General features: G+C 41.8%; 1 protein-coding gene across 1 annotated transcript; it reads left to right on the top strand.

Annotated features, from left to right (window-relative positions):
* The first annotated feature begins 5,038 nt into the window (after positions 1-5,038).
* On the top strand, positions 5,039-5,581 carry LOC147615929 (uncharacterized). The gene has a single exon (XM_086778014.1). The coding sequence runs from the start codon at positions 5,039-5,041 to the stop codon at positions 5,579-5,581; it is 543 nt and encodes a 180-aa protein (XP_086634140.1).
* The last annotated feature ends 8,186 nt before the right edge of the window (positions 5,582-13,767 follow it).

Here is a 13,767-nt window from a genome sequence, read left to right as displayed (position 1 = left end):
TTCTTCACACAACACTCAACACACCATATACAAAGATAAGAGTACACACCATATGAAAAGGTACTCAACCAAATACATACTAGGGTTTTCTATAGTGTGAACCCAACTAAATGAGCTGGCGCTATAACTATGCCAGTCTCTAGAATGGCTCACACAGCCTGTCATCCCACTGGCCGCATATCACCCATGATCTCACCAACCATGCCAGTGGTGTAAGTGTGGGGCCTATCCCCCCCAAGCGGGTCATCAGTGTCCACTTCCTCACTAGATGGGCTCGATATCTCAACAAATGTGTTAACCAATATGTGGTTAACATAGATTGGGTGAGGCTTTTGAAGGAACTTGGTTACTTACCCATGCAGGAAAGATCGGCCTCTTTTTCAATGGCGTGGCCTAAGTAAGTGTTACCTTTGGTGGTTTGATTAGCTTTAGCACTTATTTATTGGGAGAATGGGTATTCTATTTGTAGGCTTTTGCTGGGGACATGGGCACTTCTTCTATCATCAAAACAGCTATCCCAAGACTAGTTGCAGGGTAGCGATTGCTGGGGACATGGGCACTTCTTCTATCATCAAAACAGCTACTTATCCCAAGACTAGTTGCAGGGTAGTGATTCTTGAGTCGTCCTAGTCAATTTGGCATCGATTATGCCTCATCCATCCTTGTCCAAGAAATACTTTGCACATGGTACCTACATGTATGACATAATACTTCCCTTCCAAGCGGTTATTTCCAATGTGAAACATGTATGACATAATACTTCCCTTCCAAGCGGTTATTTCCAATGTGAAACATGGCAATGAAATCTCCTATGCATAATTTGGTTTATAATAATTTTCACTTGCACTTTTGTGGGGGTCAACGATAGTTTCTTGTAATGTGCACTGTCCCATGAGACATTGGGTTATAGTGGTTGGCTCTCGAGTCCACAAGAGCTAGATTTTGTTTGAGACCAATTTCTGTAGTCATGCCCAGCCAGAGTCTGGTGGACGTCACCTCCAAGTCTTCCTCTTCTAGGTCATATTAATGGCAATTCATAGCTTGTCATGCCTAGCCTTAGCTTTACACTAGGCCTCTTGTTTTCATCACTGTAGCCTCTTCTAGGTCAATGACTTGGGCCATGTTAACAGATATGCACAGCTTGTCCTACCTAGCTTAGCCTCTCGTTTCACCATAGCCTCTTTTATTTTATCTTCTTTATTTTGGTGAATGACCTTCAAAACATTTGCAATTAAAAGACCATACTAGTATCTAAGTTTGCTATTGTTGAGGAATTCCTTTATTTCCATACTATCAAGTGTTTCAATGCATGTGGATCCTTGAGGGGTGAGTTTGCACACTAGGAATGGTCCCACTCCCTCGTACTTTAGCTTGCACTTTTAGTTCTCGGTGTTGTACATGAGAACCATATCCCCAACTTTTGTTTCCTTATCTTTGAGCTTCTCAGCAAACCATTTCTTACACTACAAGTTTATAACAATCATTCCATAGATTACACGTAGTCTTATCCTAAGAATTCAAGCTTGAATAATCAATCAGTCAGGATGTTTCCTGCCAACCTTTTCCTTGACAGTAATCCTTAAGCTTGGTACTAAGAATTTCATAGGTATAATAACATTTATTTTGTATGTCAAGTTAAAAGGTGTGCTGTGGATGGACATCGTCTATATTCCCATAGAGCATTGGTTGGTAATTTCTATTATTAAGTGAGGCTTTAACTTTCTTGGTCAGGATAGCATAGATAATCTTGTAGGTGCTTTCAGCCTATCTATTAGCCTGGGGATAGTGGGGCAAGGATTTATAATGTACTACTATAAATTTGATCAACAAGAACTTGATCACATCATTGATGAAGTGAGTCCCTCTCTCAATTAATAGTTTGGGTGGACACACCTAAATCTAGTAATTATACTCTTATAAAGGGGTAGAAGCATGTTAACGTGCACAAAAAATGCTGTCCCGGACAATGCTAGTTAGTAGTGCTTATTAGCATACATTCGAGAGCCAAGAATATGTCCATCTTGAAATAAACTTTCCATAATTAATGTTAAATTTACTCAGCGCCAAATTCAAATCTAGCATCTTTTCAGTTACTGAAGTCATGGTGTAGTGGATGAGCGCTCTCTCTCTCTCTCTCTCTCTCTCCATCTTTCTGTCTCTATGTCTCTCTCTCTCTCTCTCTCTCTCTCGCTCTCTCGAGGTTCTCCATGATCTGTGTAAGCCAAGCTCTCTCTCTCTCTCTCTCTCTGTGATGCTGCTCAAAGAGTCTCACCCTCTCCCTTTGCCTCGCATTCTCTCCGTGTAGCCCACTCCCTCCCCATCTCATAGAGTTATGGCGAACCATACCTTGCAATCTGATCTGGTAGGTTTACTTGCACGTTCAAGGGCAGCAGATGAAGGTAGTAGAAGGGATCCTTTACAGACAATGAATCCAAACTTGGAGGACCCAACTTGTACTGCCATTAGGGATTATGAGAGACAAAGAAAGAGGAAACAACGAGAGAAGAAAAAACTTAAGCAGGTTCAGGTTTGAGAGCTTGCCTTTGAGGAGGAAAAGAAGAAGAAAATCTCACCTGAGATTGTGGCACTGTTCAAGAGGAGGACTGAAGAAATTAGTAGAGAAGACAAGCAAGAAATTTGGAATCTAGTATCTCATCATCCTGTCGTGCAAGCAGTGTGTCCAGAGGAGTCTACTATTCAAAGTGCAATCATGTGCAATGTTCGTAACACCTTGGCACTTGTAAAGTATCCAAGCTCTAATGAGGAGTTATATTTGAAGCATACAGCATTGTCCATGATGTTGAATTCAAAGGAGAACATGCAATTGTCAAAAGTCTCGAGACTCCTTAAAGTTCCGCGTCGATCCTTGTACAAGGCTAAATTGCGGGTGACATCGAATGTTGACGGTGGAATGTTTTTATTGGCAAAAAAAACATGCCTGTCGTAGCACAATCACAGATGAAATGAAAGAGCTGGTTTACACATTTTGGAGGGGGTAGGTGCTGATTAGCATACTGTAAGTGCTAGTTAGCATACTCTAAGTCTAGTTAGCATATTCTAAGTGCTAGCATACTCAAGGTGCTAGTTAGCATAATGTAGGTGCATCTTAGCATACTGTAAGTGCTAGTTAGCATATGATTAGTGATAGTTAGCACTCTGTATGTGCTTATTTAGCATACTGTGAGTGCTAATTAGCATACTTTAGTGGTTAGCATATTGTAAGTGCTACTTAGCATACTGAATGTGCTAGTTAGCATAATGAATGTGCTTGTTAGCATACTGTTTGTGCTAGTTTAGCACTGTTTGTGCTAGTTTAGCACTGTTTGTGCTACTTAGCACTGTTTGTGCTAGTTAGCACACTGAATGTACCAATTAGCTAACTGAATGTGCTACTTAGCATACTGAATGTACCAATTAGTCTATTGAATGTGTTAGTTAGCATACTGACAGTGCTAGTTAGCATTCTGCAAGTGTAGTTAGCATACTGTGAGTGCTAGTTAACATACTACACATGCATGGAAGCATACTGAAAGTGCTAGTTAGCATACTGTAAGTGCTGGTTACATACAGTATGCTTTCGTGCATGGCCTGTATACTAATTAGCATAACTAGCATAATAACCACCTTCTAACTCTCACAATTGCAGGTTGAACTCTTCTACAGATTCAAAGAAAAGCATCTAGATTGCAAAATAGGTATGAGAATGTTTGAGATAATGAAGCCATTTTTTTGTACGGGGCTGAAAGATAGATACACATGCTGCTGTGCGAATATCATGTGCAGATATCCTTTTTAAAGGACACACTTAACCATATGCGGTCTCAGTCATTCAGGCTGCATGGAGCCCAACGCAGATGTACATGCAGCGTTTGCGTCAGAGGTGATGAAACTAGCAGGGGTTGCATGGCTTTATGTCAAACTTTCAAAGGTGTCACACATCTATGGGAGTCAGTTCTCTGCCCGAAGCAGAAAAAAACTGGTTACCACAATAGTGAGTGTTTGATGGACGAATGTAAGAAATGTGGTATGAAAAAACTAGAAACATGCTGCTTAGAGACACAAAGCCCAGGTAAGAATATATTTGTAAAATTGTTTGCATATGTGGAGGCAACAGATAAGCACGGAGACAAAAAAAAGAGAAAAGATCTTGTGACTAAAGAAATGCAGTGCTGGGAGTTTCTTCAACTCTTACAGACCAAGCAGAAGGTTTTTATCAAACATAACTATATCGCTCGATGGCAAGCACAACAGTTCAAGGATTGTATTCTTAGATTTCCTGACGATGTGGTTGTGTCGGTTGTAGACTTTGCAGAAAACTATGCATTCAAGGAGCAAAATGAGATTCAATCCATGCATTGGCACTCAAGTCAAGTAACTATTTTTGTGCACATAACATACTATTGCAGGGAAGGGGAAGTAGTCAAGAAAATCCACTTCTTCATATCAGATGACAAAGTGCATGACACATTGTTTGTCCAACATTGTTTTATGCTGCATTGTGGCTGGTTACAGAGAGAAGGTGTCACTCCAAAATGTCACTGGGTCTGGTCAAATGGTGCTGCCTCACAGTTTAAGGCTGCTAGGCCTTTCTATTTTGTTGCAAGGTACTGACAGGAATGGAGATGAGCTGGTTCTTCTTTGGATCAGGACATGGCAAGGGAGAGCATGATGGTGCAGGCGCAGTTGTTAAAAGATCATTGACACATGAGCAACTGAAGCCTAATGGGGCACTTTAAAGTGTGCTACAAATGTGGTTGCCTATTGCCAAGCCAACCTATCAAAGGGAGAAGCTACATCATATCCTCTACTAAAAGAAAGGGAATGTGCCCGTGTGTTTTGGGAGATCAAAGTAGGTGATGTAAACAGGGAGGTTAAATGGAATTGTGCCACGGTCAAAGTAGGTGATGTAAACAAGGAGGTTAAATGGAATTGTGCCACGGTTGAGAAGTCCCGCACCTTGCATGCTTTTCGCGGTCACAACCGGCAGTATGCAACTGCCATTGCCATAAGACCATTGGCATGCTTTTGTGAGGCATGCATGAACCATAGTTGGAATCGCTGCACTAACAAATCTCATGTGCAGCCTTGGGATTATCACATTCTGATGCCATTGTCTGATGAAGTTGAGGATGAAGAAGACACTCCGACTGATGATGCCCTTGAAGGACAGATCATTGGATATGAAAAATTCGTGTATGAAGGCCACCATGATGCATTAAGTAGTGCTTTGTGTGTTGGTAAAACTTTTGCAGTGAATCCGGATGCTACAACCAATGATGAGAATGTAGACTTTTACTTGGTAAAGTGCATTGCAGTAAAAGAAAAGGCAAAACAGGGTTACATTGATGAGTGGAACAATGTAATTGACAAAGGCTCTTATGTCATGCAAGGACTGTATTACAAGCAAGTGGATGCATACACCTTCAAACTAGACTACAATCAACCTATTGTTCACATACTTTCAAATCTTGTACGTTGTATCAAGATACCCCTGAAACACATGCAAAAGAGAAGGCAAATGTACACAATCACCCCCGAAGATTATGAAGCAATCTATAACAGCATGCCATTCGGTTTTTGACATGAGCGTCATGGTCTTTTATTATATTTTGTATCTTGTGTATGCTTACTACTACCACAGTATATGCTAATTGTGTACTAACAAGCTTCTACAAAGTGTGTGCTAGCTAGCATAAAGCGTATGCTAACTAGCATACAGTGTATCCTAACTAGCATATAAAGTATGCTAGGTAGTATATAGTATAGGGCTAACTAGCATATACTGTATGCTAACTCGCACAGTATATGTTAACTGTATACTAACTACCTAATTTATATTGTGTGCTTACTAGCATATAGCGTATGCTAACTAGCATACAGTCTATGCCAACTAGCATATAGTGTATGCTAACTAGCACAGTATATGCTAACTGTATGCACACTAGCTACTATATAGCATGTGCTTACTAGCATACAGTATATGCTAACTAGCATATAGTGTATGCTAACTACCGCAGTATATGATAATTGTTTACTAACAAGCTTGTGTTGCCATGATGCTATGGATTTCACAGATAACTTCAAATTCCAAGATGGTTCTGGCCCTGAGGTGCAATCTAGGGATCAGTGGGGTGATGACCAAAGTTCAGGGTCTAGTGCGCTACTAAATCCAGACCAGATAGCTAACCTAGCACTAAGGAGATTGGGACAAACCTATCGCCCACCCATGCAGCCACAACAACAGCAGCAGCAGCGAATGAGGAGTGTACTACCTACAGGTCCTCATCTTTGTGGAGCATGTGGCGGTAACCATAAAATTGAAGAATGTAATACCTTTTCTCCTCTAGTCACAAACCAACCCACAAAGAAGTGGTGCCAGGCATGTGCTTGGAACTTTACCCACACCACACAGGAATGTACTCGCATTGCAAGAATGAGATAGGAATGTACTCGCATTGCAAGAATGAGACAGGAACATGAGCAGCAAAGGGGTGGAGTGACTCCACAAATGCATCAACAGTATACTAATTTTGAAGGTAAGCCACCGATGGCACAAGAGCAAGCATGACCTGTTCTTGGAGCTCAACCTCCTACTCCTGGGACTGCTCCTGTGAGGGTTGTTGACTACGACAATTCAAATATGTGTAGAGACTTGGTAAACCCAGGCTATATGGAGGAGGAATATGCATCATATTCATCCAAGGAAAATCTCTTTGAAAATCTCGCATATCCAAGCCAAGCGCACTGTGGAGGCTCAACCAGCGGAACAAAATTCTTTGATGTTGCTAGGCGGCTACCAACCTAGGACTCCAGGCCCCTCAGGTCAATGGCATCAAAGAAAAGTAGAAGCCAAACTAATGGGCCCCTATTACGAGTGCGGAGAACCCCATTGGGCTCGTGATTGTCCACATCGCTCAAGGCAAGCAGCTCGATCCAATACAACAGTACCACAGTTTCCACTAATTGAAAGATATTGTCTAGGGTGTTGTGTAGAACACTTCCCAAAGGATTGTTTGCTGAAACCACATGAGGAAGGCACCTCTCAACCAAAGTTCTCACTCAACTTTGTAGGGGCAGTTCCATCGCCACCTTCATCAGAGAATGAGGATGTCGTGCCACTTAGAGTCATGACTAGATCACAGACACGAAATGCCGAAATGCAAACTTATGAGCCACCTCGAACTAGGGATGCAAAGGCAAATCTAGTGGACAAGACCCTACATTCCAATAGAAAAAGGACCACTAGGAGGAAAAAGAACCGCAACAAGCGAACTAAAAGTGCATCCACTAGTTCTCAAGAAGTCTATAAACAAAACATGAGGGATCAAACTTTTACATCCCAAGAAGTGCATGAGGAGCATCAACCTCAACCTGGGCCTAGTGCTAAACAAGATGAGGCTAGTACGACTGAGGATAGTTCTGGGGGTTATATTTTTGTGGATAAGGTGAACGAGACTCTAGATGCCATCATTGATGCTCATAGAAGTCGCATTACAGCTTTATCTGAGCTACCCAAGAAGCTTCAAGAATACCCAAACCCTCATGAGGAGAAGATCAATCTAGCTGTACATTAGCAACTCATTAGGGAAGCTCAATCAATACTTGAGGGCCCACCTCCACCTATCCCTCGGGGCCCAACCTCTCTTAAGCCAACATTAGAAACCATACTAGAAGTGTCATCAAGTTGGGAAATGAAAAGTGAGCTCATCTCACAATCTCATAGCGAGAAGTCTGCACCAATTGCCACCCCATTGAAAGAAGGTATTCTGCCACCACCTAGCCTTGCCTTCCCATGCAATGATGAAGTTATTGATGCTAATGAGGACATGGCAAATGAGATGTGGGCAGCAGTTCATGAGAAAGTTAATGAGAATATGTCCTCTATTATTTCACCTCCATTCTCTGAGGTGGATTTTACCAGGGGCACAGAAAACAACTTTAGATGCCCAAGCATCCAAGAGGAAGTTCAAACAATTGTTTCTCCTAGAAGTAAGCATACAATGAAAACCTTACCATCATATTTGGGAGAATATAAGAACTGTTCTCAAACCTTGAGGATACCCTCCATGCATAGAAGGTTGACAAAGGAGATGGATATGGGTATCGTGCAAGCTATTTTGTCAGCACTAGTGGCTTGTACCTTACCTTTGCTTGATTTGATAAAGCTTCGACCTGAGTTGTGGAATGATATTGCCACATGTTTGTCAGAGCAGGTATTGCTACAAAAGGGTTACCATCATTGTACTATACACCCTGAGACAAAGCATGTTATGCCAGTTCCTATCAACAAAGTAGGAAAATTTTGTGAGGACGATCAGGGAAATGCTACCCTCCCATTAGAAGTGCGAAAAGTAGCTTCAACCGCAATACTTGATAGTGGTGCAGGAGTGGGCATTGTGACAAGGTCCATTTGGGAAAAGTGGGGCGAACTAGCTATTAGGAGTACCAAGATGCGCTTGCAGCTAGCAGATGGAAGCTTAGAACATCCCCTTGGGCTGCTTGAGAACATATTGGTCACCACATGTGGGATTGAATATGAGCACACCTTTGTAGTAGTGGATTTTGGAAAACATCCAAACTATGAAGTGATATTGGGTAGACCATTCATGCGACAATTTCAAATGATTCAAGATTGGGGATACAATTATTTGTACCTCCGACATGATTCTGTCATCACAAGGGTCAACCTAAAGAATCACTCATATCGTGATGTAACAAGGTCTCCAATAGATGAGTTTGATTCTGCTTCATCTGAGGGCTCAAGAGTTACATTGTCAGATGGGCGAGAAGATCTGTGGATGTGTGGAGCCTCATGTAGGGATTTCAACACTGAGAGACTTAAGGGTAATCGAAGTGTATCAGATGAGGCATACATTCCACAACCCTTCCCTGAGCACTTAATTGATCCACTAGAATGGAGTCATGTCCTTGCAACATTATTGACATGTGCTTTACCTAAGCCAATTCAATTTTGTGACTCAGATGGATATGACATTAGTCCTATACGAATGGTACAACCACGTGACATTCTAGATGTTTTGTACTATGGGGATGCATCCACAAACAGCACTGCATGTAGAGGAAGTGTCAGTGGAGGATTTAACACTCGAATCTGCTAATGATGCTGATAAGGAAGATGGATGGGACTCTGATTTTGATAATGATGTGATAATCCCTAAGGAAGAGTTAGGAAAGGCACGCCTGCTCTTGAGAGGAAGGGAGGTTCAAGTAGAGATCCCTCGAAGCCGAGACCTAAACGTAAATGCTGTAAGAGCCATAAGAGAATCCGTAAACAAGATGAGAGGGAATGACGTTAGAGACTACAAAAAGAAAAGGAGGAGTTTAAGAATGAACACTCTCGACCACCACCTCACTTCTCAGGAAAGAATGGATATCTATACTATGTCCAAGCACAAGATAGTATCAAAGACCAAGTAAAATGATCAGATGGATTCCAGCCAGGAGAAAAGCTAAAAACTGTTAGCAAAAATCGTAAAAAAACGAAGAAACAAAAACCAAAACTCAAGTCTAAAACCGATTCAAAAGAGAATGTCGGAAGTGCAAAGATAACGGTTGAACAAAAAAATCTGATGCAAGATTGCAAAGGAGAGCTCAAAACCGCATGGTCTTCAATGAGTGACGACTCAAGTGGACAAGAACAAGGTCTCAATGTTCCCCCCAACTTCACACAGTACACTCTTCAAGATCAGAAGATTGTTCTTCAATAGCCCATGCGACAAAAGCCAAGCATGCCAGGGGTTTCATATGATGGTCCAGAAGATGTAAAAAAAATTGATATCGCTAAGCCAGGAGAAGAGCCTTGCTATGTGTGGATTGCCACAGACTTAGATGAGGAGAAGTTATTAATTCAAACAATAAAGGAGTATCGCGATGTTTTTGCTTGGAGTTATAAAGACCTCAAAGGAGTTGATCTAAGCATATGTCAGCATACAATTCCATTGCGAGAGGATGCAAAGCCTTCCAAGCAACGTCCTTATACTTACAATGAGAATTTTGCACGAAAGATAAAAGAAGAAATAGACAAGCTCTTAGAGGCAGAATTTATCTATGAGATTGAACACACTGAATGGGTCTCCCCTATTGTAGTGGTGCCCAAGAAAAATGGAAAACTTCGAGTATGTGTAAACCTCAAGAAGGTAAATGCAGCTACTGTACGTGATCATTACCCACTTCTAATCACTGATCATGTTCTGGAACGAGTTGCAGGGAAAAAGGCATATAGTTTCTTGGATGGATTCTCCGGTTACAATCAAGTGTCAATTGATCCAAAGGATCAACACAAGATAGCCTTTGCTATACTGAAGATGGCATCTTTGCCTATCGTGTTATACCATTTGGTCTAACAAATGCACCAGCAACCTTTCAGTGGGGTTAATGAGTCATGTATTCTAGGAGTACCTTAGGCAATTTCTTGAGATCTTCATGGATGATTTATGTGTTCACTCACAAGAGCATGATGATCATATAGAACACCTCAGACGTGTTTCAAAAGTGTCAAGTTTATCGTATATGCTTGAATCCTGACAAGTGCAAATTCATGGTAAGACAAGGGAAAATTTTGGGCCATATTATTTCTCGCAATGGGATTTCAACAGATATGGATAAAATTGATGTCATTGTCTCATTACCTCGGCCTATTAACCCTAAAGGGGCACAAATATTCATGGGACATTGTGGCTAATATCGTCGATTCATCTACATGTATGCTCTTCTTGTAAAGTTTAATTGGACTGATGAGTGTGAGGAATCCTTTGAAAAGTTGAAGCAAGCATTAGCGACTGCACCCATCTTACGGGCACCAGATTGGAACCAAATCTTTCATGTCCATATTGATGCTTCAAACTTTGCAATTGGATGTATTTTGGCTCAATCGGGAGAACATAATAAGGATTTCCCAATCTCACATGCTAGTCAACAGTTGAACAATGCTGAGAAGAATTATACCACAACAGAAAGAGAAGGTTTGTCCATGATATATGCAGTGAAAAAGTTTCGCCATTACCTTTTGGCAACAAATTCATATTTTTTGTGGACCATCAAGCATTGCAATATTTGGTGAATAAGCCTTGTGCAACTGGAAGGATTGTGAGGTGGTTTGTCATCCTTCTTGAGTTTGATTTTGAAGTGGCAGTCCGAAAAGGAACAACTCATCTTAGGGCAGATCATTTGTCTCGAATCACCTCTGGCAAAGCTCCTGTGGGTGTGGATGATGATATGTTAGATTCAACACTTTTCCTTGTAGAGACAGCTCCTAAGTGGTCTGAATCCATCTTAGAAATTTTGACAAATGGGCAGATACAACTAGCGGGTCCTAATGTGGACCTATGGCGATCATTCAAGTTAATCTCAGGGAGATTATGTCGTTAGGGTAATGATGGAGTGTTGCGGCTTAACCCTGACCAATATGAGGAGATCTTGGAATGGACACATGCGGGTATCGGTGGAATCCATGCATCAGCTCTACGACTTGTGTGCGACGTATATCTCAGGATGGGCAATGGTGGCCTACCATGCATGCGGCTTAACCCTGACCAATATGAGGAGATCTTGGAATGGACACATGCGGGTATCGGTGGAATCCATGCATCAGCTACGACTTGTGTGCGACGTATATCTCAGGATGGGCAATGGTGGCCTACCATGCATGCGGATGCTGAAAAATTTGTTCGTAACTATGCTTCATGTCAAATTCAACAGCCAATTCATAATGTCACATTATTCCAAATTTCAACTACACCAAGTTGGAGTAAGTATATTGTGGACTATCTTCAGCATGGTCATACTGATCAAAAAACTCCTAAATATCGAAAGCATGCTATTGAAGTTGAAGCGGCAAACTATATGCTGATAGAGGGCCAACTCTACAAGAGGGGCAAGGATGGCAACTTATGCATGTGTGTATGTGAAGCTGACTACTTGAAAATCTTGACTCGTGCACATGCAGGTGTTGGGGGTGGACACTTTTCGGGCAATACCACAGCTAAGTTGATTAGGTGATCTGGGCTTAAACCTCCAGCTCGTCACACGCATGTCGAATATATTATAGTCGCAACTGACTATTTGACCAAATGGGTAGAGGCAAAGGCTATAGTTAAAAATGATGCCAGAACCACATCCAAGTTCTTGTATGAGTACGCGTATACACTTAAGAAGCATAAGAGAAAGCTCAAGAAACGTGGCCTAGGACCGTTTGTGATTAATGAGCTTACTCCAACAAGTGGTGCAGTGCGTTTAGAGACACTAGAAGGTGAGCAAATGCCTAACTTCATTAATGGAAGTCGTCTCAAGAAATATAATGAACCATTAACGGAAGCCATGCTTCAACAAATGCATGCTGCACACACACGGAAAGAAGCACATGACCTACTTAAACGTGAGGCTCAAGAAGAGGCTAAAGCTAGAGTTGCAAAAGCCAAGGAGCGTCGCAAGGCTTCTATGTTGGCCTTACAGTTGGCTACTACTGATGAACAATATGTCGATCCTTTCAATATTCAAGTGTGTCTTCATCTTCAAGAGACTACCTACTTTGTCTCTACCTTAATTGACTCTGGTGCAGATTATAATGTTCTTTCGTTTGACACATGGATAGCCTTGGGACAACCAACACTTGTGCACATTCCTATTGACTTACGAAGCTTCTCAGGTGAAGATAACCCTATAGAGGGAAAATGTGTCATTATGATGTCCATTCAGGATCACCAGATGTCAGTTCCATTTTATGTGGCAAGTAAGTCCAAGGCAGTGGTAGAGGCTGTTCTCGGTCGATCATGGTTAAGTGCTACCAATTGTTCATTAGATTGGAAGAATAGACAATACAAATTGCAAATTGATTTTGATTGCATCTTGGGATCTGCTACTCCACGAGCTTTATCATGTCAAAAGGGTGGTGTTTCTACATTTGTAGTGACTAGGCTTTTTTGCTTCCTCCTTTTTCTCTGCTTTCTCTTTTTCCTCTGCTTTTTCCTTTCTCTCTGCTTCTAGGTCACCTCTCTGCTGTTCCTTTTCTTTTCTTTCCCTCTCCAGCCTAGCTTTCTCCTCTCTCTTTGCTTCTAGGTCATCTTCCTTTTGGTTGCGACGACGAAGTTCTGCTTGTCTCTCAGCCTCTAGCAACTGTTTGATGACTGCATCAGAGAAGTTATCAGAGCTTGTATCAAAGAAATTGTCAGCCACATACGCTGCCCAATCAACCGACTGCAGCCAAAGAAAAAGCCAGTCTTTCAAAGTTTCTATAAGAAACTGTTGTCTCTCCTCAGCACTCTGGTCCTCTAGCTTCGGAGTAACAAGCCAAGCTTGTGCTGGGTTCTGAAACACTTTGTAGAGGCTATCATCAATCAGAAGCGTGTTTTGGGCGTTGTACGCCGGATTGTATTTCCAAAACAAGGCTAAATCTTTCATAAACATAGGTTTATTCAAGATCTGCCAGGGTTGCGGACTGCAGTGCTCTTGCGCAAAAAAACCGGCAATCCTTGGCACCTGCAATTTAAAAATAGCCCTGCAAATATTCATGACTTTACGATGCATGCTTGTGCTCCAAATATACACACTGAAGAACTGAAGACACCAGTCCAAAAACATGTGGCTGTCCTTGCGAGGGCGACAGAACACCTGCTTATCCTCTACATTGTATTTTAACATTTCATCTGCATATGCGAGGGGCTTTTCGCCGAAGCGAGTCGCTACCACCCTCAGCAAAAGACCGTTGAGATCTAGTAAAAGAGCCCTTTTTTCATCACACAGTCGCTTAGG

Source organism: Cibotium barometz, chromosome 39 (genome assembly GCF_041138505.1).
Source record: "Cibotium barometz isolate CiBa-2024 chromosome 39, ASM4113850v1, whole genome shotgun sequence".
NCBI lineage: Eukaryota > Viridiplantae > Streptophyta > Polypodiopsida > Cyatheales > Cibotiaceae > Cibotium > Cibotium barometz.
This window is presented reverse-complemented; position numbering and strand designations above follow the sequence as displayed.